At 41.5% G+C, this 23,459-nt stretch overlaps 1 protein-coding gene across 4 annotated transcripts in view; it reads left to right on the top strand.

The window, feature by feature from the left end:
* Positions 1-23,459, top strand: part of CFAP20DC (CFAP20 domain containing) — a 219,997-nt gene that overhangs the window by 147,953 nt on the left and 48,585 nt on the right. For all 4 annotated transcript variants that reach the window (XM_070391621.1, XM_070391620.1, XM_070391619.1 and 1 more), the window contains one exon: positions 18,588-18,791. In XM_070391621.1, coding sequence (XP_070247722.1) covers positions 18,588-18,791 — 204 coding nt within the window. The remainder of the gene's footprint in view (positions 1-18,587; positions 18,792-23,459) is intronic.

Raw genomic sequence — 23,459 nt, 5'->3', positions numbered from 1 at the left:
TTCATGTCCATCAGATTGATTTTTTTTCTTCCTGTGTTGTCCTTTTCTTCCTTCAGTTCCCCCGTAGCTGCACTTAGAAACCGGAGACTATGCAGGACAGATGACACTTGTATTCCATTTTCTAAACATTAAAGAGTGTTTCTATTTGTCATGTCCTAAGTATTCCAAGTGTTGTTACAATGTAAAGCTTTGGTCCAATTATATTCTAAGCAACTTATAGTAGATAATTATTACCTAGCACAGGTAAGACACATATACATCATCAGCAACAAAATAGAAATAGCTGATATTTTTTAAACATTTACCACGTGGGAGTCATTGTACCAAGCCTTTTCCGTGAAGTATTCCATTTAATTCTCACGATGACCCTGAGGGGTAAAGACTGTTATCATCCCCTTTTTTCAGATGAGGAAGCTGCAGTTTGGAACAGTTACACAGTTTTTTCAAGGGCAACAGTTGTTTTGAGAGTCACAACTTGAACCTAAATTTTCTGTGTCTAGAACTACTGGCTATGGCCACCATACTATTCTGCATAAACATGTGCTAAGTCATAAAAGCAATGGTCTCTCTTTAAGAAACATCCAAAATTAAAACAAATGAATTTTCCCTTTTTATTTCTCATACTTATGTGCATGTTTGTATGTGTGCATGTAAAAAAATAGTAAATCACTTAACCTAATAAAAATGGATTTGTTTTATGGTGATTTCGGATGAAAGTAGTCAATAATATTTTTCCATGTTTTATTTTTGAAAATATTTCTAAAACAAATGTTCTTGTTCTCTCTAACTGTCATTTTTTTTTTTTTGGCTGTGCTAATGATTGGAATTCAGCCAATAAACTAACCTTAGACATTTATTCTACAATGCTGGGCTGCCAAAAACAGAACCAGAGCAAATCTTGGAGAAGCATTCCACTCCATTTTCTCCCTAATTTCTTTGCCTCCACCTTCCATTAGGTAGAATCTAATGGAATTAGATTATATGTCATCCTATATATTCAAAAGATTGCTTATTTCCATTTTTTTAAATCTTCCTGTAGAGATAAAATCAGAGCATCACAATCAGCTTGGGGACTTCTGCACAAATGGGCTTTAAGTACCTGGACAGTCCACTGCCTGAAAAATAGTGCTTTCTGATAATACCAGGGACAAGGGAAGGAGCAAAGAGGCTGAAGTTTGGAGAGAGAGCAGGGACTTGCCCTCCCATTCTCTTCATTTAAGAAGCTTTTAGGATAAGACAGTTTCCAGAAGCCATTTATATTATTTCAGGAGACCCTTCTTACAGCCACACACTGCAGACTTCACAGCACAAGCCTGACCCGTGTCTGCTCTGCTCAGGAGCCTTCTGAGTTGGTGCTGGTCCATTTTACAGCCACGAACCCTGACAGCAGTGGCTTCAGAGAATAAGAGGGAAAGGAGCTTTGTCTCTGATGAGGGCATAGAGGCACAAAGGCATTGCCTCCCATTTGTGCAGAGAGCTTTGACCTCAGTGTCAACATTCAGACTAATAAAATTTGATCTCTAATAACCCACATAATCACTACAATCTATGGCTCAATTTGTGAATGTGATCATTTCAGTTTAATAGGATATAGAATTATTGAAGGCCTAGGTGGTCTGCCCCATTTCAGAGTGAGTTTACAGTGAAAGTGGATGCTCTTCCAGAGACACCATTTAAAAGGAAACTCGAGGTGATAGTGAAGGGTTCTAATGAGCGGCATTCTCTCCACTTGATGTTTGCAGGTAAGAATCTGTGGAAACAACGTCCTCTAAAGAGTGTCGTGTGTACTAGCTCCACAGAGGGATTTTCCCCACATCCCAGAAACCCAAAGGTTTTTATTGACTGCTTTAGTAAGATTGAATTCTCACAATATAGAATTTAGCCTTTTCCTAGTATATTCACAAAGTTGTGCCACCGTCACCACTATCTAATTTTAAATCATGTCATCACCCTAAAAGAAACTTCATACTTATCAACAGTCCCCCTAAACTCCTGGAAACTGCCAGTCTACTTTTTGTATCTATGAATTTGCCTATTCTGGACATTTCATGGGCTTTGTGTCTCACTTCTTTCACTTAAGTTTTTCAAGTTCATCCATGTGGTGGCAGGTTTTCCTTTTTATGCCTGAATAATAATGCACTATATGGATATGCCGTATTGGCTTATTCATTTATTAGTTGGTAGACATTGGTTGTTTCCACTTTGGAACTATTAGGAATAATGCTGCTATGAACATTCATGTGCAAGTTCTTGTGTAGACATATGGTTTAGTACTCTTGGTATATACCTAAGGGTAAAATTGCTGGTCCATAAGGAACTTTACATTTAACTTTTGAGAAACTGCCAAACTGTTTTCCAAAATGGCTGTGCCATGTTACATTCCCATCAACAATGGAGGGGGGGGTGTCCAATTTCTCCATATCCTGGACAATACTTCTTACTGTCTGTCTTTTTATTTAAGCCTTCCTGTGGTGTGGTATCATTGTGGTTGTGGCTTGCATTTCCCTAATGGCTAAAGATGTTGAGCATCTTTCATGTGCCTATTAGCCATTTATATATCTCCTTTGGAGAAATGCCTATTCAAATCCTTTACCTATTTTTAAACTGGATTGTCCTTTTATCATTCACTTGTAAGAGTTTGGATACAAGTTCCTTGTCAGTTATATGATAAACAAATATTTTCCACTCTGTAAGTTGTCTTTTCATTTCTTGATGTTGTCCTTTGAAGCACAACAGTTTTTAATTTTGATGAAGTCCAGTTTATCTATTTTTTTCCCTTCGGTTGTTTGTGCTTTTGGTGTTATATGTAAGAAATCCTTGCCTAATCCAAGGTCGTGGACATTTTCTCCTGTTATTTTCTAAGAGTTTTATCATTTTAGCTCTTAAATTTAGTCCTATGATCCATTTTGAGTTAATTTTTATTAGTTAATTATTTTGAAAGTTCAACTACATTGTTTTGCATGTGGGTATCCAGTTATGCCAGCACCATTGGTTGAAAGGCTTTTTTTTCTATTGAGTTGTCACCCTTTTTGAAAATCAGTTGACTATACATGCCAGAGTTACTTCTGACCTCTCAGTTCTCTTTTATTGATCTATTAGAGGCCCGGTGCACAGATTTGTGCACCAGTGGGGCCCCTCAGCCTGGCCTGCGCCCTCTCGCAATCTGGGACCCCTTGGGGGATGTCAGACTGCCTATTTTGGCCCCATCCCCACAGGCCAGGCCGAGGGACCCCACCAGTGCACGAATCCATGTTCCAGGCCTCTAGTATGCATATAAGACCTTTGGTTAATCTCTTCCCGTACTCCCCCCTTCCCCCTCCCCTCTGAGATTTATCAGTCTGTTCCATGTTTCCATGCCTGTGTGTTGAGCATCTGCCCCCTGGTGGTCAGTGCACGTCATAGCTGCTGGTCAAACGGTCATATATATATATACTAGAGGCCCGGTGCACAAAAATTTGTGCACTCGGGGGGGCAAGGGGGGGTCCCTCAGCCCGTCCTGTGCCCTCTCGCAGTCTGGGACCCCTCGAGAGATAACGACCTGCTGGCTTAGGCCTGCCCCCGGGTGGCAGAGGGCAGGCCCAATCCCTAGGTGTAGTCCCTGGTCACGCTTAGGGTAGGGCCGATTGGGAGTTGGGGCATCGCCCCCTGTCACACTCAAGGCAGGGTTGATGGGGAGGTTGCGGTGCCACCCACTATCACGCACAGAGCAGGGCCAATCAGGGGGTTGGGGCGCTGCCCCCTGTCACGCACAGAGCAGGGCCCATCAGGGGGGTTGGGGCTCCGTACCCTGTCACACACAGAGCAGGGCCCATCAGGGGGTTGGGGAGCTCCCCCCTGTCATGCACAGAGCAGGGCCCATCAGGAGGTTGGGGAGCTCCCCCCTGTCACTCACAGAGTAGGGCCGATAGGGGAGTTAGGGCACTGCCCCTTGTCACACACAGAGCAGGGCGGATCAGGGGTTGGGACGCCGCCCCCTGTCACACACAGAGCAGGGCGGATCAGGGGGTTGGGACGCCGCCCCCTGTCACACACAGAGCAGGGCGGATCAGGGGGTTGGTATGCCGCACCCTGTCACACACAGAGCAGGGCGGATCAGGAGGTTGGGGCTCCACCCCCTGTCACACACAGAGCCGCAGGGCGATCAGGGGGTTTGGGCACTGCCCCCTGTCACGCTGACCCGGTGCCAGGAGGCCTCCTGGCTCCGCTGATCCCGGTGCTGGGAGGCATATTACCCTTTTACTATATAGAATAGAGGCCTGGGGGCCGGCTGGTTTGCCCTGAAGGGTGTCCTGGATCAGGGTGCGGGTCCCCACTGGGGTGCCTGGCCAGTCTGGGTGAGGGGCTGAGGGCTGCCTTCAGGCTGGCGATTGACCGAATCTCCCAACCGCTCCTTTTTTTCTTTTTTTTTTTTCTTCTGGGCCAGCTTTAGCTCTGGCTCTAGCTCTGAGGCCTCCGCTGCTGGTTTGTTTGCTGTTCTATAATCGAAACAATGTATAACTTCAGCTCTGAGATCCCGGCTGGCTATATTTGTTACAAAGTTTCAAACTGTCGGCTGAGAGTTGGAGTCTGCAGTCCCTGCAGCAAGCAAGCCTCATGTTCGCTTCCAGCTGCCTGGCTGCCGGCCGCCATCTTGGCTGACAGTTAATTTGCATAAGGATACGCTGATTAGCCAATGGGAAGGGTAGCGGTCGTACGCCAATTACCATGTTTCTCTTTTATTAGTGTAGATATATATATATATATATATATATACACACACACACACACACACACACTAGAGGCCCGGTGCACAAAAATTTGTGCACTCAGGGGGGTCCCTCAGCCCGGCCTGTGCCCTCTCGCAGTCTGAGACCCCTCAGGGGATGTCCACCTACTGGCTTAGGCCCACTCCCTGGGGGATCAGGCCTAAGCTGGCAGTCAGACATCCCTCTGGCAGCCCGTGAGCCCTTGGGAGATGTCCACTTGCCAGCGGGGAGCAGGCCTAAGCTGCAGTCGGACATCCTTAGCGCTGCTGAGGAGGTGGGAGAGGCTCCCGCCACCACCGCTGTACTGGCAGCTGTCAGCCTGGCTTGTGGCTGAGCAGAGCTCCCCCTGTGGGAGTGCACTGACCACCAGTGGGCAGCTCCTGCATTGAGTGTCTGCCCCCTGGTGGTCAGTGTGTGTCATAGTGACCAGTCATTCCCAGTCATTCTGCTGTTAGGGTCAATTTGCATATTAGCCTTTTATTATATAGGATAGAGGCCTGGTGCACGGGTGGGGGCTGGCTGGTTTACCCTAAAGGGTGTCCTGGATCAGGGTGGGGGTTCCCCCTGGGGTGCCTGGCCAGCCTGGGTGAGGGGCTGAGGGCTGTTTTCAGGCTGGTCAAGCCCCCCTGTGGGGACCCTCACCTCATGGGGGTTTGGCCAGCCTGGGTGAGGGGCTGAGAGCCGTTTTCAGGCTGGCCACTGCTGTGGGCTGGAAGCAGGTATCTGAGATTTATTTATCTTCTATAATTGAAACTTTGTAACCTTGAGCAGAGCTCACAGCCGGCCAGGGCAGGCGGGAAGCTTGGCTTCCTCCATCGCCAGGGGCAACCCAAGCCTCCTGCTCGCTCCAGCTCCGTGGCTGCCACCATCTTAGTTGGGTTAATTTGCATATTCGCTTCTGATTGGCTTGTGGGCGTGGCTTGTGGGCGTAGCGGAGGTACAGTCACTTTGCATGTTTCTCTTTTATTAGATTAAATAGATATAGATATAGATGATATAGATATAGATACAGATACAGACACAGACACAGACACAGACACAGACACAGACACAGACACAGATATAGATATAGATATAGATATAGATATAGATATAGATATGACTATCCTCATGTAGTACCACACTGCCTTAATTACTACAGTTTTGCAGTAGGCTTTGAAATCAGGAAGTATGAGTCCTCCAACCTTATTCTTCACTTTCTTGACTGATTTTGTTAGGCTGGGTCCTTTGCATTTCGTATGAACTTGAGGATCAGCTTGTCAATTTCTATTTTTAAAAAAGGCAGCTGGAATTTGGGGAATATTGCCATCTTAACAATAGTAAGCCTTCCGATTCATGGGATCTTTTTCTATTTATTGGGTCTTTAATTTCTTTGAGCAATGTTTAGTAGTTTTCAGTGTACAAGTCTTGCACTTCTTTTGTTAAATTTATTCTTAAGTATTTTATTCTTTTTGATGCTGTTGTAAATGGATTGTTTTCTTAATTTGCTTTTTGACTTGTTCATTGCTAGCAGGTAGTGATACAGTTGTTTTTTTCTATTGATTTTCTGTCTTACTTCCTTGCTGAACATTAGTTCTCTCCATATTTTTGCGAATTCCTTAAAAGTTTCTATATATAAAATCAGGTTGCTGCAAACATAGTTCTACTTTCTTTCCCATCTGGATCTTTTATTTTTTTCTTTTACCTAATTGCCTCCACAAATGGATTTAATTTGAATGGAAAACTTTTCTTTCTTTCTAGATATTTAAGACTTAATACTTTGACTAGTGTGGCTTCAGAATTGAATTCTAACACAGACATGATCAACTCAGACAGGCTACAAGGATTCTACTAGTATGACTCATAGGAAATGTACTAATGCAGAAAGAAAATTTTGAGAGTTATCCTGGGACTAGAAGTCCATCTAATATTAATATTAACGCAGGTGTGAAGTTATCTTGGCTGACTAGCGGTAGTCCCTCATGTAGTGCGCTGACGGGTTCATGGCAGTTTCTGCCACCTAAGCTGGGCCTGCAAAATACAGCTATTCTGGTTCTACTCCTGAGATAAGCAAGAACATCTCCTCTTCTGTTAACACCTAACAGGCAGGCATTCTCCCAGGTGCTAGAGATACACTGACCAAGACAATAAGGCCCCTCTCCTCAGGGGACTTATCTCTGTTGGGAGTTACAGACAGTAACAACCAAATACATAAAATGATTGTAAACTCTGTAAAGGTGTACAGGGGAAAATCAGGTTGATATAATAGAGTAGCAGAGTTGAGCAGAATGGTGGTACTTTAGATCTCAGGTAACATTGGGTTGAGATGTAATTTAAGAAGCCAGCTCTGTAAAGAACCTGGGAACAGTGCTTTAGACATCAGGAACAGTAGGTAGAAAGCTCCTGAAATGGCATTTTTGAGGAATAAAGTGGGTCCATGGTAGCTGGGACATAAGGGCATGGAGAAAGTACAAGAGGATGAGGTCAGAGGTAAACAGATCCCAGAGCATATAAAGTGAGGAGGGTGGCCTTTATTCCAAGTCTGAAAGGTTTTAAGCAAGCAATGGCATTTACATTCAAAAAGTCTCCGTAGAGCAGGAGCAGACGCAAGGACAGCAGTTGAGGCATCTCTCTGATAGTTCAGGGTAGAGATGAGAAGAAGTGGCAGATTACTGGCATATTTGAGAGGTAGGACTGACAGTATTTAAGGAAGAGGAAACAGGAAGAATCAAAGATGACATTAGGTTTGGAACTTGAGCAACCAGGGGGGTGGATGGTTATGTCATTTATTGGGCTGCGGATCACTGCAGGCAGATCTGAGCCTCCACTTAGCCATCGAGGTGCTGCAATCAGGAATTATAAGTGGACATCCCTAAGCTCCGGCAAAGTGCCTGCATGAAGCAACTTTATGATAAGGAAAATGAAAGGCTCTTACCAAAAAAAAAAAAAAAAAAAAGGAGAAGAAGAAGGTGGTATAGGACAACTATCCTTCTAATCCCCTGATATGGAGGGTACTAGTAATTCTTAAAGAATGCTTACTGAAATTGATTTGCTAACTGCTGGATAAATTCTTCCTTGCAATGTTTTATTTATATTTTAATAGAATTCAGATATTTTTAATTAAGAAAGAAGTGCAGCCCTCTGGGTAATACTGCAACAATGTAGATAGCTGGTAATTAAAATTTTCCACATATATAATTGCATTCAAACAATTTTGAGTGAATCATTTTAAACCTACAAATGTCATTATGTGCATCTTTAAATAAACAAACAAAAAGATGTATATACAGACTTTATGGCTCCAGAAAAAGTTTGAACTTATGGAAAAATGGTTAATTTCATAATGAAAGACAAATAAGCTACTAATTACAAATCCAGCTATTCTCTTTAGGGGAAAAATAAAGATCTAACTTTCTATAGGAAAAAATATATAAAATGATTCATATATAACTTTTTTAAAAATATATTTTATTGATTTTTTTCAGAGAGAAAGGGAGAGGGATAGAGAGTTAAGAGAGAAACATCAATCAGCTGCCTCCTGCACACTCCCCACTGGGGATGTGCCTGCAACCAAGGTACATGCCCTTGACCGGAATCGAACCCGGGACCCTTGAGTCCGCAGGCCGACACTCTATCCACTGAGCCAAACCGGTTAGGGCCATATATAACTTTTGAGTTTATTTTCACATTTCCATTTTTGAAAATCAAAACTGAACTATAGGAGAGCACTTTTAAAGACATCTTAGGAAATGAAATAATGTTTTCCCTGTAATCACCAAGCACTTTACTTTGTGGTTGTTTTTGTTTGTTTGTTTTTTTAGTTTATCTTTATTGTTGAAAGTATTACAGATGTCCCTGTGTTGTTGGGTTTTTTTGCCCATTGGCCCTCTCCACCCCGCACCCGCCCCACCCAGGCTTCCACCACACTATTCTCTATGTCCATGGGCTATGCATATATGCACCTAAGTTCCCTGGTTACTCTCTCCCCACCCACACCCGCCTTCCCTCTGAGATTGGACAGTCTGTTCCATGCTTCTATGTCTCTGGATGTATTTTGTTCATTAGTTTATTTTGTTCATTAGATTCCACATATGAGTGAGATCATGTGATACTTATCTTTCTCGGACTGGCTTATTTCGCTTAGCATAATACTCTCCAGGTCAAGCAATTTACTTTGGATAATGAAGAAGGATGAGTTTCATTGCCTTCTTGAGGAACTCGAGCCCAGTATTGGAGCAGGACATATTTATCATCATATTTTAAAAAGTAATAAAAGTGTACTCCTCTATGCAATTGGTGCTCTACAAAGTTAGAGAAAAGTGAATTTGTAAGTTATTTTAGGATTTTTAAAGCATTGTTCCATTATATAAAGTTCTGCATCTTCTATGGTATATAATACTTTTTGTTCAAAGGGAAGCCATCTGTCTTCCTTTGAATTTGCCACTCAAGTATGCCTTTGCAGCTGTCATTCCAACAATACTCCATTGTTTGAAGAATTCATAAATGTCTTTCTGACCCCTGACTTGCTTTAGCTACAATACTGCATTGTTGCAAAACATCTGCTTTGGGTCCGGTTGCCATGTGTATTACTCACATGCTCATCGCCCTGGCCCAACGGTGCAGGTTTACTTAGGGGTGACTGTCCCTCCTTCAGCAGCTTCTGCCCCCACGTGCCCACTGGCCTCATGCTGCTCTGGGCCACCTGGTGTACAGCTTTCCCCTCAGGGCCTTCCCCAAATAGAATTCTATGTCAAGTGTATCTACATTTTCATTCTTCAAAACCAAGAAGTCAAGAGCAGTGGACTCCCTGGTTTAGAGCAGCAGCTCAAATCAGACAGACCTGGATTAGAGTCCTGGTTTGCTTCTTCGTACTTAAGTGACCTTGGACATATTTCTTAACTTCTTTGAGCTTCAGTTACCTTATCTATAGACTTGGAGAAAATGATACCTATTCCATAGGATTGTTGTATTAAATGACATAGTACATGTAGAACACTTAGCCCATAATCCAACAGGATATTTTTTTCTACCTATTTGAATAGTTAGAAGTGTAATCGGTATACCTGGTGTGCTGACACAAATGAAACCTTTCCAAATTTAATAAAACTCCATGAGCTAGTTCTGGGTACTGTTCAGTAAGTGCTAACTATGTGTGCTTCCTCTGTTTATAGATTGATTGAATGCTAACATCAGAGTGAATTAATGGATCAGTTCTGCCAGATTACACATTGGTATTTTCTCAGGGGTACCCTGAAGAGAGAAAAACATTCAGAAGCTGGACATGATGTCTCTTAAGTCATTCCATAGAGACCACCCTCGGTGTGCCAACCATGTTCCCGGAGCTCAACTGTAGATGAGTAGCTTCGGGGTTGATAGAGTGAGTTGAACTTGGGCAGGACTAGTAGCATTTCATAAACCATATTAACCATGGTAGGAATGTTTTGTTTATTAAATTGGACACTCCTACCAATTAACAGCCTTTGGAAAAGAGTCTGATATTTGAAGTTTTCTCAAAACTGCACTCCTTTTTTCTGAAAAACAAAGTAATTATCTCAGTTTCATCTGTCAGTGTACTGCTGGGCATATTGCTGAAGCTATAGAATTTGGTAATCAAATAACAATTGTGCTACCAATAAAGAATTGGCATTAAGCATAGAAATTTCCCAGGTGGAACTTGCTCCTAGCCTTCTGCCTTCTTTTTAAATATTTTCAATCCATACTCCTACTGATGCTACCGAGTGATTTTTATTCCTATCACTTTCTTTGTACCTAGTGTCTAATTAAGTCGTTGACCAAGGCAAAATGGTCTAGAGTAGAAGTATGTTAAAATAATTTAAGATGGCCCTAACCGGTTTGGCTCAGTGGATAGAGCATCAGCCTGCAGACTCAAGGGTCCCAGGTTCAATTCTGGTCAAGGGCATGTACCTTGGTTGTGGGCATATTCCCAGTAGGGGGTGTGCAGGAGGCAGCTGATCGATGTTTCTCTCTCATCGATGTTTCTAACTCTCTATCCCTCTCCATTCCTCTCTGTAAAAAAATCAATAAAATATATTTAAAAATAAATAAATAAATAATTTAAGATGGAATTATGGTCCAAAATTTGGGCACTGATAGAGAATTGCAGATGTCATCAGGACATTTTGATGTCTCCATTTCTGAGCAGCTAGGTATGGAAGCAATTTCAAGTTCTCAGAAGTTTCAGGAATTGTAGCTAGAAAGACTTGACAAAATTTAAGAGACTATCAGAAGTATGGATCAATGAAAACACATTAGTTGTTTAGCCAACACACTCTAATATTTCACTGTCAGTTCTGTAGTATTCTGATGTATCCTACTAATTAAATGTTTATTGAAGAAATCCATCGTCTTTGGTGTCTTGCTTTTCCTACTTTTAAATAGCAGCAAGTCAGACTTACCATTTTCCTATTTTAAGTAACAGGCACTAGACTGAGTATTTCCTAAACACATTGAGATCAAGGTCTTTGATTAAGAATCTTGTTGGTGGCTAAGGATCTGGGGTACTTGCTATGTGCCAGGCCCTCTACAAAGTGCCCCTCACTTTGTCTTCAGTCTCCATCTCCACCCCGCACACAAGGCCTTACTTACTCCTGTCTGACAGACGAGGAGGCAGAGAGGCCTTAGCTTGTTCACATTTAGTCAGTGACTGAACAGTGTCAACCCAGTCCCGAATTAAATTCTGTGATCATGTGACAACATCACTTCTATTGCCACGTGCAGCTCTGCAGTATTTCAGTGTGCAGAAGCATGCACAGGTGTTAGTCTGTCTGTCATCACTGTATCACAAGCAGGCTTTTACATTTGCAAACAGTTCAAACCCAATGTTATCACCTTCCCACTCCAGAGCGTCAGTTGCTTACCTCTGCTGTTTTCATTTCTATGAGAAGTCTCAGAAATTGTTTTCCTCCAGATTCTTTATATAATATTTTAATCTATCATTTATTGAATGGTTACTATGCTTGGCTATGCACAAGGCTATCATCTCCTTGTAGAAGGCATATCCTTGGATGTAATATAAAACCTGTTCACTTTTATTTTACTAGCTTCCTTCCACTCTATAGCTTATTGTGAAAATCAGGGAGTACCTTGAACTCAGAAAATAGGTGCTGGGAAATTACTAATTGTTTATCAACTCTTTTAGGTTAATAAGAGTTCAACTATATTTGTCAGAGAATCCTGAAAATTAGCTCTCTGACTACCAAGGCAAAATGGATGGAAGTATATATATTTATTTATTTTTAGGTCACAGATTAAAAGGGTAGTCTATACAAATATAGCAAATCAATAAAAAGATCTTTTTTTAAAATTCTTCTCCCTCCCCCCAAAAAATGAAGAGAGATCCACATACTAGTATATGAGATAAAAAGGAATCTCTTTGCAAGGAATTTTGCCACCGTTGGGTATAATTACCCAAGAATTCTCTACCTGAGACATTCTTAAGAGATTAGTGTGTGTGGATAGTGAAGTACAGGCTGAGTCAGGGGTTGTGAAGTGTCTCCAGGTCTCAAGCTGAAATGTTTGTGAGACACATTTCAGAGGTGGCAATGGAGCTGGGTAAGCCTACCCTGTGAATGCCATTGACATAAAGTGGGTTCTTTCTAACAGTCTGACTCCTGATTTATACTGTGCAAATTCCATCCCTTAAGTTTAGCAAAGTTTTTCAAGTTGTGCTATGGCTTGGTCTTTGAGTTTTGATTTACCTCTTTGCCTGTTGAAACACATGCTGCAAGCTGCCATACATTGTGAATGAGCTATGTCCTCAAGTATGTGTCACAGCTCATGTTGTGGCTTCTGTCTTCTCTTCATTCTTGTTGTCAGTGGGCTGTGTACCCAATGAATCAGGACAAATGCTTGTGTGGGGTGAGTAGCTCAGGAATTTAGAACAAGTCTTCATGGAGCGCTGACTGGCAAAGAGATGCCCTGGACCACTAATTTACTATCAGCCATTATTTAAAATATCAGCATAGAAATTAAACACTGTCTGTAAATAGCAATAGAGAGGACATTAATCTTAAAATTAAATGCCAATTAAAATTATCTTTGGGCCGAACCGGTTTGGCTCAGTGGATAGAGCGTCGGCCTGTGGACTGAAGGGTCCCAGGTTCGATTCCGGTCAAGGGCATTTACCTTGGTTGCAGGCGCATCCCCAGTGGGGGGCGTGCAGGAGGCAGCTGATCGATGTTTCTCTCTCATCGATGTTTCTAACTCTCTGTCCCTCTCCCTTCCTCTCTGCAAAAAATCAATAAAATATATATTTTTTTAAAAATTATCTTTGGAAAATGGACTCTACTTTCCTTGCTGTCATTTGGAGGTTCAAAAAACTTCCAAAATTTTCTAATTACAGCTTCAAAATTCTTAATAATAAATACAAATTTAAACTACCAATGGTAATGACACCCCAGCCACATTTTTTCTCACTAAGACAGCCCCAAGTAAGTGCCAGTGATTAACAACTAATCACTTTTCAGGAAAGTCTTAGACTTTCATGCTCTCGTTGGTCATGGAGAAGTAAACACATACTTTGATGAAGTTTCACAAATTGAACAAGCCCTAGTGACCATCCCCCAGATCAGGAAAGAGAACAAGACCAGCACCCCAGAAGCCTAATTGAGCTCCCTCCCGGTCTCCACCCCTTCTGTCACTTGTCCCCTCACAACCAACCCCTGACTCCCAAGACTAGTTTCACAATGTATACTCTCTTGTGTCTGGTTTCTCTCACTTAGCATCTTGTTTGTGAGATTCAATATATCACTCATTTCATTGCTTATAGTATTTTACTGTGTGACTCTCACACTATTTATCCATTCTACTATTTATGGCATTTGCATAGTTTCTATTTGGGAACTGGTATCTTACATTGTTCATAAGACTTGGGCAGCAAAGTGGAAGCCATTTGGTCTTAATAAGATTTTGATTAAATCTCTTTCATGAAGCCTTCACTGATTCTATAAGTGAACGCTCTCTTTTCTGAATGCCAGACTATTTGACTATTTCCCCTTTCTCACATTGCCTTTTGTATTCTACTCTAACAGCCACCATCCCTTAGAGCAGCGATTCTCAACCTGTGGGTCGCGACCATCGGAAAACACATATAGCATATCAGACATCTACATTACAATTCATAACAGTAGCAAAATTACAGTTATGAAGTAGCAACAAAAATAATTTTATGGTTGGGGGTCACCACAACATGAGGAACTGTATTAAACGGTCGCGGCATTAGGAAGGTTGAGAACCACTGCCTTCGAGTCTTGCTGTAACTTAAAAGAATTCACATAGTCAGCGATTGCTTATAGACCTTTTACTAAGAGTTGTTACACGATGTTCCCTATGCGTGGGTGTCAGGCACTGTCATGGGGCAAACCTGATTTAGAAGGAGAGTATGAGATTTTACAGGCTCCAGAATGAGAATAGCGACCCAGTTTTCTCCCAATTCTATTACACTCCCATCCTTGTAGGATAGAATGAGGTTTTTCATCTGATCTATTAACCCATGGCCATGTCTCATTTTGGCTCTATGCCACCATTGGAAACTTAGCTTGTGTCTCTCATAGTTCCTATCTGAGGCTCACAAAACTCTGTAGGCCAGTGTTTGATCGATTAAGCTAGCCCAGCCGTGGGCAAACTACGGCCCGCGGGCCGAATCCGGCCCGTTTGAAATGAATAAAACTAAAAAAAAAAGACCGTACCCTTTTATGTAATGATGTTTACTTTGAATTTATATTAGTTCACACAAACACTCCATCCATGCTTTTGTTCCGGCCCTCCAGTCCAGTTTAAGAACCCATTGTGGCCCTCGAGTCAAAAAGTTTGCCCACCCCTAATAGCCTGTCTTAAAATCTTGAGAAGAGAGATCGAAGAGCATCTAGTTGAAAGGTTATTTTTGTTTGTTGTATTTTATGATTTTGCTGGAGTTATTAGTTTTCTTTTTAATCATTATCAAGGTTCTGTTTGATTATTAATACTATACCTCAGATATGCTTCCTTAATTTATGCTCATTTCTTGATAGCTCTTGTCCTACTAGATTGGAAGGCCTGTGAGAGCAGGGGCCACATCTTACTTGTGTTTGCATCTTCACTGTCTTATGCTCCTAATAACATCTTTCTAAGCAAAAGGTTTGAATGACTTCATGATGGAAGGGCTTGCGTGGAATCTGAGCACAGTTGAATTATATAGCCCTGTGCCTATTACATTGTTCCTAAAGCAGCTGATTGATAAAGTCTCCCCTCTTTCTTACAAGGATATTTTGAGATGAAATTGTATTATACATAGCATTTTGAGCCTTTCAGAGATAGAATTACATAAAGCACTTTGCCTCTCAGCAGTTGCATAATTTAGTTAGATGACATCTTGTGGCTGAAGTCCACTTTAATGTGAAGACTTTATTGCAATCCTTTTTTTAAAAAATGAATAATTTAGCCTTTCTGGTGATTTAGATATGGTTTAAGAGATTGCAAATCAAGAATGTATCAGGGGACTAAGTTAATTACCTGTCTCTGCCACCAGTTGCTCTACTCATGACCCTGGAGAAAGTCACTTCTTTGGCTCAGCTCATTTTTGGCTGCCCCTTCCAGGGTGTTGTCAGAATACATTATTACTGTATGATATAAAGTCATGGAAATACAGAGTTCTAAGCAAACTTAGCACCAACAGTTCCTGGCACATAGCAGGGTCTCAGTAAGTATTTGTGGAATAAATTAATGGATTAACACATCAAGCCATTTTCACCATGCCAGATTACTGCAATATTCCAGCCAGCTATTATTTCCCCAGCCTCTGCTTCAGTCCCACGGGTAGTGGAGAGAGTTCACTCCCTCTGAAGGCTGCCCATTCCATTTGTCAATAAATTGAATTATGATCAAATGCCACTGTAGACTTCTGGGAGGCTCTCAGTCTCCTGGGCACCTAGTCTGGCTGTGCTGCATCTTAGACATGTCACTGTTGTAGTGTTGATCACAGTACATTTGAGAATAACTGTTACGCCTCCTTTCTAGACTGTGAGCTCCATGAGGACAGATGTGCGTCTTACTTTTTTTATACTCCCAGCTCCCAGCATAGCACAGAATGGATGAAAGACTGGACGGAGGGGATCAGAGAAAATGGGAGGAAGGAATAATAATAACAAGAGCATATGTATTGATTGCCAGCTCAGTGGTCTCCTAAGAGAATTGTACTCACCCTAGAAGATGTGTCAGAAACAATCCATTGGGCTTCAGGAAGAATTTTTCTTAACTATTTCCATTTATTTTTTTAAGCCTAACCATTTTCATTTCAATTTTATGTGTGTTTTATACTATACATACTATTTTAATATAGTTGTACATGTGTTTAATTTATAAATACCTACATATTGGAAAGTAGATATTCAAACACTTTCTGATAAAAGTACAGATCGTAAGTTTGAAGACCCTTAGTTTGTCAGGTACTATGCTAAGCATTTGATATACAGTATTTCATTTCATCCACCAAAAATTCCATGAGGTATATACTATGATTCCATTTTGCAGGTGAAGAAACTAGGCACAGAGAGGTTAGGTAATTTGCCCCATCATGTACACCTGTTAAATGGTGTAACTAGGGCCCAGAAAGGATTTGTCTGGCTTAACCACTGCCCCATTCTCTCTTGTTTTTCCATCCTAGCACCTGGGGTATACCTCAGGCACAGTACAGGTTGTGGAGTCAATAAATAAATGGATGGGTTAATCATACCACATATTAAGATTTTCTTAAGAAAAAATGTAAAACCCAAAAATATTTTCTTTTTCATGTATTGGCAATGACCAGGCAAGTAACATACCTCTTTGACAGATGAGAACATTTAGTTCCATTTCTTGCAGAAGAAGGACAGCAACTCACTTGATCACTTTTGAGCCCAAAGTCAAGTGATTGGTCTTGTGTTCACATCTGATTACTGACTGCTCTTTTACTGAAATATAACTTATATACCATAAACTTCACCCTTTTAAAGTATACAATTCAGTAATTTTAGTATATTCATTAAATTATGTAACCATCACCACAACATAATTTCAGAACATTAGCATCACCCCAAAAAGAAACCCCATACCCATTATCTGTCACCCTCCATCCCCTCTCCTCCCGCAAGCCACAAATCTGCTTTCTGTCTCTATGGATTTGCTCAGACTGGACAGTTCATGTAAATGGACTATATAATCTAGGACCTTTTAACTTAGTGTAATGTTTTCAAGGTTTATCAGTATGTCATTACTTTTTTATAGTTAAATCATATTCCATTGTATGGATAAACAAACATCCCTTCATCAGATGATGACATGGTGGGGTTTTCACTTTTTGGCTACCATGAATAATGCTGCTATGAACATTCATTTACAAGTTTTTATATGAACACATGTTTTCACTTCTCTTGGATATATAGCTAGGAGTGAATTCCTGGGCCATGGGCCCAGGTTTAACATTTTGAGGAACCACCAAACTGTTTTTCCAATGTGGCTGCACCATCTTGCATTGCCACCAGCAGTATATGGGGATTCCAGTTTTTTCATGTCCTCACCACACTGGTTACTGTCTGTCTTTCGTATTATAACAATCCTAGTGGATGTGAATGGTATCTCATTGTGGTGTTGATTTGTATTTCACTAATGATAGTGAGGTTGAGCATCTCTTCTTGTGTTTATTGCTCCCCCAACTATTTCTTTTAAATTTAAATTAAATTTCCCTTTTTTTCCTTTTAGTGCTTCTCATTGAAATATAAATTTTGTTCATCTTCTCATGATGTCTATTTTGTCCCAAGAATCTCAAAGCTATCAAATGCTCATGAACTCTCCTGTTAGAGATTGCATGGCCTGGGTGTAAATCACAATGCTCATTCACATATGATACTAACACTTAGCAATGTTGAAATTAACATTTGTTATCAAATTTGGTTTAGGCCAGAGAGAAAGGAAAGGTTTTAAAAATTGCATATGCCAGTTTCTTCCCTGTACAGTAAAAGAATATTTACATTAGCCTCTAAAGATTTGTAGTACTATTCTTGGGGGGAAAAAAATGTGCCTGACAGATTTCATGTATAGTAAAGTCTGTATCAGTAAAAGTGTTTATTGTAGCTGCGAGGTCTTTCTGGCTTTCAGACCTACATGTTCCCATCTTAAGTTCATATTTTATTTGATGGCTTTTGACAGCGTTAGTCATGCTCAATCTTACTGTAAGTTGAATGTATTTGGTCATAATGATAAGGATGAAATTTATCAATTTCTTGTAAAGTGGACATTTTTATGGGAAGCGATTTTTCTTTTTTTTAACTGCTTTGAATTTTTATTTATTTAGTCAGTCCTCAAATAGTGGTTGAGCATCAGACATGGACAGTACCTATAGTGGGAGTAAGACAGTCTTTGTGGAGCTCATAGACCACCTGTGAATGCCAAGACCAATTACTAACTGCAATTATGATAGATACTAAAAATGAGCACGTTAAGCTTCTGTGTGAGCCCATAAAGTGGAGGAGCTGACCCAGTTTGTGGTTGTCAGAAAAGGACTCCTCAAGGTAGTAACATAATTTGGGACTAAAAAACACCTCGGAGTTAGACAGCAGATGGGGCACAACAACTGGCATGGGCACAGGCACTAACGCAGACATAAATTTGGTGCTTTAGAGAATCTTAGTGAAGCACAGTGTGGCTGACCTGTCAGGAGCAAAAAGACAAGGTCAGGCAGGGGGGGTAGGCATCGATAAAGACACGTTGGGCTTGACCTCTGTCACTGGGGAGCCATGTAAGGGGTAAGGCTGTAGCACTTGATGATAGCCTGTAAAACTAAGAAAGGCCAAGTGACCCTTTGTTCTGTCACCTTTTTCCTTTCTTGGTCAGGAATATGACTGGAGGAACTACCAGCCCAGCCAGATGAGTGAATCTGAGTTGCAAATGCTGGCAAGCCTACGGCAGCAGCAGAATGATGATCTGGAGGACACGGGGGCTTCCCATGGCCTGAGTGCGTCCCAGGTGGACAACTGTAACGTCAGCATAAGTACCAGCAGTGACGACACCACCACCTGGAACTCCTGCCTGCCGCCTGTAAGTCCCGGGCTTTGGCCCACTGATTTCCCTAACAAGGAGCAAGCTCCTTCCTTACGAAGCCCGCCTTGCCTGGGAAAACTAGGGCCCAACAAGCACCCTCGCTATGAGCAACACTCAGAGCCCATTCGGAAATACTAGTTGTCTGTCAGGTGTGGGGGCATTGACTTTTCTAAATTGTCTCAGTTAACCTCAAATAATGCATGCTAATTGTGTGTTGATATATAAAACCACACATGGAAAGAAACAAGAATAATTTAGTTGTAGATTCTAGATGTCCCACTGCATCCCCAGCTCCTTGTACAAGCCCTGGTACATAGGAGGGTTGATATTTGTTCAATGAATGAACAAATAGAAAGAGACTATAAATATTCTAAGGATTGCTTGGATGCAAGGTCAGAAAAGAACCTTCTGTAGAAACCACAGATGTTTACTGACTCTTCCCTGCGCCTGAGGGCACGATCGGCCTGCGGATGCTTCAGGGGCTCCTGTTTGCCCATATGCTCGCACAGGTGGAGCTCTTTAATACGGCCCAGCATCCACACTAGGATGGCAGAGGACTCGGAGTAACTCAAAGTCTTCCTGGTTTTCAGGTGAAGGAACTAAAATTGGCCCACCTTCCACCCCAGTCAGTGTTGGACCCCAGAGCAGAGCCCAGTGTTCAGATTAGGTCCATGCTCTACAATACTGTCCTACAGGACCTTCTGGCTTAATTGGAAATACAAAGCAGAAGCTTCAACAAATAGTCACAAGAAATACTGTGAAGCAGAATAATAACTCATTTTTATAATAATCATAATTATTAAGCACCTAGAGACATTTTAAGACCTAGCTAGGCCCAAGGGACATTTACATATAAGGCCACATTCAACATCAGATCAAACACATTAAAATACACTTTTATCCAACAGTAAATATTCTATCCAACAGCAATTTTTGAAAGGAAACATAAAATTGTGTAACTTTGATTCATATTTATATAATGTATTAAAATATATAAAGATTGAGTCCTAGTGTAGGTTGGCAACGGATAACTTCTGTATTAAGTATTTCATTAAATATTTATTAATTTTACAATTTTCTTTTTTAATTTTAAAGCCAGCTTTTTTAAAGTTTCCAACATCTTTGTAGATCTTAGAAATCTCAGAGGCCCTGGCACTAGGCCTGTGGTGTTACCTAACTCCCTCCTCACTGCTATCCCCTGTGGTGAGCACTGGGAAGGCCCATTTCCAGATGGGAAAATGGAGGGCCTGAGTAAAGTGACTCAGAACTAGTGTGGCCTGACTCCTGAGTCTGAGCTCCTGACCACCATGAGCCAGTGACTTCTCCATGACTCAGCTGTCTAATTAGTGCTACCAATATCCAGCAGAAGGTGAGATTCCTGCTCTGGAGGGAACTTGTAAGTCTTCATGGAGGAGGAATTCAGATTGGCTCTAAGGAGGGGTGTGTGTGTGTGTGCGTGTGTGTGTGTGTGTGTGTGTGTGTGTGTGTGTGTGTGGTAGAGTGAAATGGTGTTCATTTTTCATTAGTGTTCTTTTTCCTCACCTTGCCCACCCTCCAGGTTTCTCTTGCCTTAGTTGTGCTTTCATTAATTGAATGTCCAAGCATGCGTAATGTCTGGAGCAGCCTTAGTGCCAGAGTATCTACCCATGCAGCAAAAATACCCTGTGTGCCGGTACTCACAGTACCCTTGCAGCCAGAGCTAAAAGCATCAGTATAAGTTGCAGATTTTTGCCAATGCTATTTACAATGGAATTGAAACATTGCCTTTCTTATAAAACAGTCCTCGGCAGGCATTTAAACCAAAAAGAAAGAAAGGGAACAGTGGCCTTCTGAACAAGCTCCTTCCGTCATGAAGCAGCTTGGAGGCCAGCATTACAAAGGGCAAGCTGAGGAATGCTTATTTATGGACTGAAAAGGCTGAGCTCTCGGTTGCCCTGGATACAGTGTTCTCATCACTGTCCTGTCTGACAAGAACTGAAGTCCTCATGCGTGACAACTGCTCCTCTCTAAAAGTATTTGGCCAAAAACAACATCATTAATAATGATCTTAATAACCCCTCTATTTGACCAAATGAAAAATTGAAATATTTAAGACAGAGAATATAATGGAAAAGCCTACCTTTGGTATTCATAAGATGTGTTTATTACTGCATCAAGTTCAATATTGGAACTATCACCAAATGGAAAATTATATTTCTTAGTGAACTCCTGCATCTTGTTGCTCGTAGAGAGTTTAAATAGCAGTTTACAAGAACTATTGTGGTCTTTCTGAGAGCTCATACCTTTCTCTTTAGAAGTTGTACAGGGGCCGTGAAAAAGAACAAAAGAACTCATAACTTTATTTATCACAGTAATATCCTGCTTTCCTTGTAGCTCAGTGATGGCTACCATCCAGGCTGGCACTCAGACCAGAAACTTGGAAGACCCCCTCCCCCTCCTTTGGGGTCCACATCCACTGGGTCTCCAAATCCTGAGTCTCCGCTCTTCCTTTTACCTCCTAACGCTCCCTACTTATACCATAACCTTGGCACTGTATTTTTTTATGTAAATTCCTTCAACAGTCTCCTAATACCTCTGTATCTCCAGTCCAAGCAGCATAGCCTGAGGGATAGGAGCATCTGCTCCGAAGTCATATTGCCAAGGTTCACATCCAAGCTATGACCTTGGAAAAGCGCTTGGCATTGAGACATAATAAGCACTTAATAAATTAATGTTGGTGATAATTTTTAATATCATTATTATTCACATTGGTGATCTTTCTAAAGCCCCGCTCTGTTTTATATCTTCCCTGCATAAAGCCTTTTCACAACCCCCCGTTGCCTCTTTAGTTTGGCCTACAGGGCCCCCAATGATCTAAGACCTGACCCCTCTCGTCTCATCTCTCACTGCTCCCCACCTCTCACTCCCAACTTTAGTCCCAGTTGTGAGTCCCTAAATGCACTCTGCACATATCCTTGTACCTTATACCTCTTTATCCCACAAGACTTAGCTCCAGAGTCTTCTGCAGCCCTTCTTCAGGCCTCACTGTGAGAGACACGCCTTCCTTTCTCCACCGGAGCCAGGAATATCTCCATGGTGACTCTCGCCACAGCCTAGCTTGTCTGTCTCACATTAATTCATTTCACATTTTGTTTTGAGTGGTACCACATGCTGTGAACTATGCTGGGGATACAAACAAAGCTTTACCTGCTTTGAGATGTTCACCACACTGCAGGGAAGCAGAGTCCTGTCAGTCAGGGAAGTGAGTGATGATAGAATAGAGTCTGGGAACAAGCGAGAGGCAGCATTCATTCTACCTGTTGGTTTCAGGGATGCTTCATAGAAAAAAGTACCGTTAAACCAGAGTTCAAGAACCAGTGCAGCCCTGGTCGGTGTTGTTCAGTGGATAGTGTGCGAGCCCGTGTACTGAAGGATCTTGGGTTCAATTCCCAATCAAGGGCACGTACCTGGGTTGTAGGTTCCATCCCCGGCCCCATTCAGGGCATAAGCAAGAGACAACCAATCAATACGTCTCTCTGACATTGATGTTTCTCTCTCTCTCTCTCCCTCCTTTCTACTCTCTCTAAAAATCAATGGAAAAAATATCCTCAGATGAGGATTAACAAAAATAAATAAATAAATAAATAAATAAATAAATAAATAAATAAATAAAATGTTTTCAAAAAGAATGAATGCAAACTCACCATGTAGAAAGAAAGAGAGAGGAATTCCAAGTTAGAAAAGGAACAGAAGTAAATATGGAAGTGAGGGTGGAGTCTCTCCTTTAACAGGATAACTTCGTCACAGTACCTTTGTTTCTTCATCACCTTGAACCAGACTTGAAATGAGTTTTCGCTTGTCTCAGCATCACCACCCACCTCCCACCCAATACACATAGGACTAACTACTCCACGCTCTAACTACACTGTGCAGCTTGTCTTACCTTTCATCCAGATCATGTCAATCATGCAGTTGCTCATGCCTCTTCCTTCAGCCTGGGGACCCTCCATCCCTCTTCTCCTAAACACTCTTTGTGGCCCAATTCAAATGTCACTGCTGCACGAAACGCTTCTGACCCTCAGCCACCATCTACAGAATTATCTCTTCTCTGGGTCCCCATTGCCTTCAGGCTCAACAATAGCACTGACCACATCAGGGATCCTTGTTGCCAGCATCCACCAGACCTGGTTGTAAGCTCCCTGAAGGCAGGACTATGCTGAGCAGAGAGCCTGGCATGAGGTCACACTCAGTCTGGGCTGGTTGTTACTTATTAGTTGAATAATCAATCAATGATATTAAAATATTTTTTTACTCTAAAATAGTTTTTATCAAAATTTTAAAGTAAATGAGCTTTTCTTTGCTTAAATAAATTCTTAAAGTGGCAGGTAATATTTTACATTCCAGATTTGATAAATGGGTATTATATATACACATAAAGGAAAAATCTCCCTCTGGACAGGACTTAATGACCAATAATTTTAAAAGGAGACTTAGGCAGGTCACATTCAGTTTAGCATCTTTATCTCAGGACTTCACACACATTGCAGTCTGGAACCAGAATGAGGTCTTTAGCAAATTCTATTGTGTTTACTACAAGCTTTGATTCCTCAGCTTCCCCGAGCATCTGTACAGTTCAGAGTAATATGTACTGTTTAAATGGTGTTTAGATGCTATAAATTAGTCATT

Source organism: Myotis yumanensis, unplaced genomic scaffold (assembly GCF_028538775.1).
Source record: "Myotis yumanensis isolate MYYU_CA2020_CCGP unplaced genomic scaffold, mMyoYum1.0.hap1 SCAF_14, whole genome shotgun sequence".
NCBI classification, from domain to species: domain Eukaryota; kingdom Metazoa; phylum Chordata; class Mammalia; order Chiroptera; family Vespertilionidae; genus Myotis; species Myotis yumanensis.
The sequence above is the reverse complement of the archived record's forward strand: the minus strand, read 5'-3'. Positions and strand labels throughout refer to the sequence as shown.